This window comes from Otolemur garnettii, unplaced genomic scaffold, assembly GCF_000181295.1.
Source record: "Otolemur garnettii isolate 467f Iridium unplaced genomic scaffold, OtoGar3 scaffold00045, whole genome shotgun sequence".
Taxonomy (NCBI): domain Eukaryota; kingdom Metazoa; phylum Chordata; class Mammalia; order Primates; family Galagidae; genus Otolemur; species Otolemur garnettii.
In genome coordinates, this window is record NW_003852440.1 from 9,471,150 (window position 1) to 9,474,865 (window position 3,716).

Sequence of the window (3,716 nt, forward strand, 5' to 3'; positions counted from 1 at the left end):
CCGTCATTGTTGTTTGGCGGGTCCGGGCTGGGGATTCGAACCCGCCACCTTAGGTGTACGTGGCTGACGCCTTAGCCAGTTGAGCTATAGGCGCCAAGCCCTTCAATCAGATTTGTACCAAAAATTATGAATAGTTTTTGGCAAATTAGAATGGAGACCTTATTAAAAACAAAAAAGAAAGAAAAAAGAAGCTGTGTGTTTCAGTATAGAAATTTAATATTTGCAAGATGTATTGTTTTATCAAATTATTTAGAGTTTGTCAGAAAAATAGAGAAGAGAGTTTTCATTTGTAATAAACTAAAGTTATTTTGATCAGTGTATTTTTCCGTATTAATAAATATTTCACATATGCTGCTATTATCAAAAAGGCAGTGGTCATAGTATGAAATTCTTTGAACTAAATCTAAGTTTTATTAGTATTAATTATTCATTACAGAAGGAAGCTTATCTAACACATGGAATGAAAAGTACAGTTCTTTACAGAAAACACCTGTTTGGAAAGGCAGGAATACAGGCCCTGCTGTGGAAATGGTAAGGAACAAGTTTTTCTTACATTTTAGAATAGTTAAAGCTAAATTATTAGCATGTTTAGGTTCTTAAAGCATACCATAAAAAGGCTTGGCACCCATACCACAGTGGTTACGGTGCCAGCCACATACATCAAAGGTGGCGGGTTCAAAACCAGCCTGGGCTTGCTAAACAACAATTACAACTGCAACAAAAAATAGTCAGGCGTTGTGGCAGGTACCTGTAGTTCCAGCTCCTTGGGAGGCTGAGGCAAGAGAATGACTTAAGCCCAAGAGTTGCAGGTTGCTGTGAGCTGTGACGCCATGACACTCTACCAAGGGTAACATAGTAAGACTCTGTCTCAAAAAAAAAAAAAAAAGCAGACCAAAAAATTTACAAGTTTTTAAGTGTCATTGAGCACTGTTTTATTTTCTTTAGGTAAATTATCTATAGCCAGAGATAATCTGGTCATCATTTAGTGTTAAGTAATTATAGTTTCTTTAAATAGGGAAAACAAAACCAAAAATACTCCAACAACCTCAAATCATACTTTTAGTAGTTATGTAAAAAATTTACATGGCTTTGGTTCTTGAAAAAATATGTACATGTAAGTGCATTGAAATCTTGTATAGCTTTAAAAAAATCCTTGTGTAAGTCAAGGGTAAGTGTATGTGGAGGTAAAAAGTGGAAATGACTATATAATTGTCATGAGATTAGCAGTTTTAGGAACTCTTATTTTTTCCTTGCTCTGCCGGGTAGCCAGGAAGTTTTAGGGGTCAATCATGAAATAAGCCCAGAGCTAGGATAGAAAACAGCAGTCACAGTAGCCTGGGCAGCTGGCCACAGTGAATGGGAGGGATTTCCCCTACTACATGAGGTACTCTCCATCACTTTCGTGCCCTTCCTCTTCTGTGCCTGTGGTCATGGAAAGGGAACAAAGTAGAAGAGACTTCTGTCGGGGCTGTTAAGAGTGTTGAGACTCTCAGTGGGTTTAATCTCAAGGGTCCGTAGATCCAATTGTATTCTACCTGTATGGTATTAGCCCTCTGTACCTGTCTTATCTCCAAATAGGCATGAAGGTCTGTCTTGAGAGAAAAAGCATGTGGGTTTTATTGGGGTATCATTTCTCTCATTTCTGTTAATGAAACCTGTGAATATAGAGTGGACTATAAAATTTTGCATATTATGACACTTAAGTGTGTGATATACTTTTGGCATTTAAAAAAATTTTTTTAGTCCAGGTAATAGCTCATACCTGTAATCCAAGCACTCTGGAAGGCCAAGGCAGGAGGATTGCTTGATTTTAGGAGTTTGAGACCAGCCTAAGCAAAAGTGAGACCCTATCTCTACTAAAAATAGAAAAATGGGCTCAGTGCCTGTAGCACAGTGGTTATGGCACCAGCCACATACACCAAGGCTGGAGGGTTTGAACCCAGCCCAGGCTGGCTAAACGACAGTGACAACTGCAATAACAACAGAAATAGCTGGACATTGTGGCAGGTGTCTGTAGTCCCAGCTACTTGGGAGGCTGAGGCAAGAGAATACCTTAAGCCCAAGAGTTTAAGGTTGCTGTGAGCTGTGACACTATAGCCCTCTACAGAGGGCAACATAGTGAGACTCTGTTTTAAAAAAAAGAAAAATAGAAAAATGAGTTGGGCATTATGGTGGGGGCCTGTAGTCCCAGCTACTTATGAGGCTGAAGCAGGAGGATTGTCTGAATCCAGGAGGTTGAGGTTGCTGCAAGCTAGGCTGGCACCATGGCACTCTAGCCTGGAGCAACAGAATAGAGTGACAGACACTCTGTCTCAAAAAAATACATAAATAAAATAAATGAATTATTTTAGTTCTACATATAATTATTGATGATTTATCGTATGTATCTTGTATTTTTCTTTACAACTAGAAATTCATTTAGGCTTACTCCTCTAGAGTGATAGGGTATCTGTGTCCCAGCACAGCCTTTTGTATCAAACATATCGTGTCATATACCCAACTAGTATTAACCCAAGTGTCCAATATAATTTGACCTGGAATTTCTAGAACTTTTCCTGTCTGCAACATTTAAGGCTGCCAGTATACTAAGGAGACTTGGGTTCTAGTTTTAGTTTTCAGCTAGGTATTTTTCCTTTGTAAGCAAATTGCATAAATATATCATACTGCTTTCTAAATCTAAGATTATTTATATTTGGCTTTGTGTACTTTGGGTTACTCATATTTTGTTCTTTCACACAGCTGATGATCCAGAGTTAGCTCTGTTTTCCAAGTATACAATTGTATTTTGGAACAAAAATGGGAAGTCTTCACCTTTTTCATTAAATAAAAAATTTCTATCATAGCCTTTCAGAAATTCAAAACGAAGTCGACTCTTTTCTGATGAAGATGATAGACAAATAAATACAAGGTCACCTAAAAGAAACCAGAGGGTTGCAATGGTTCCACAGGTATGTGTGTACTAAAATTTTGTTTCATGTGAAAGGAAGTAATTATCAAGCATAATAAATTTTGTTATTTATTCTATTACATTTTGAACAAGTTCTTTTCTTCAAATCAGTACTGCTGCTTTGTTCTTATTTTAGTTACCTAGAAAGTGTCATCATTTTGTTGATCAACTTTATTTTATTTTTTTTTTTTAGAGACAGAGTCTCACTTTCTCACCTCAGTAGAGTGCTGTGGTGTCATAGCTCACAACAACCTCCACCTCTTGGGCTTAGGCAATTCTCTTGCCTCAGCCTCCTGAGTAGCTGGGGCAACGCCTGGCTATTTTTTGTTGCAGTTTGGCCAGGGAAAGTGTGAACCCGCCACCCTTGGTATATGGGGCTGGTGCCCTATTCACTGAGCCACAGGCACCGCCCTGTTGATCAACTTTAAAGTAGATGTAGAAAGCTAGTTTCAGTCCTACAAATGTACAGTTTTCTTTGAAGCATAGAGATAGTGAGATAATGTAATTTTTCTTCTATCAAACTCTTACATACTTGATGATAATTTCAAACAGTAAAGTATGTTCATGTTCTATAGAATAAACAAAAATGTATCTTGAACTTTTTATTTTTTTGAGACAAGGTCTTGTTCTGTCACCCAGGTAGCAGCAGTACTGTGGTATAATTACAGCTCACTACAGTCCCTAACTCTTGGCCTCAAGCTGTCCTCCTGTCTTGACCTCCTGACTAGCTAAGACTTGCACCCAGCTAATTTTTTTTCTTTTTTTTTTT

The 3,716-nt window shown here is 37.9% G+C and overlaps 1 protein-coding gene across 1 annotated transcript in view; it reads left to right on the plus strand.

Annotated features, from left to right (window-relative positions):
• The window catches only part of LIN9 (lin-9 DREAM MuvB core complex component), a 92,369-nt gene that overhangs the window by 14,409 nt on the left and 74,244 nt on the right, over nt 1-3,716 (plus strand). Inside the window, exons 3-4 of the mRNA XM_023513901.1 lie at nt 437-531; nt 2,844-2,948. Coding sequence (XP_023369669.1) covers nt 437-531; nt 2,844-2,948 — 200 coding nt within the window. The remainder of the gene's footprint in view (nt 1-436; nt 532-2,843; nt 2,949-3,716) is intronic.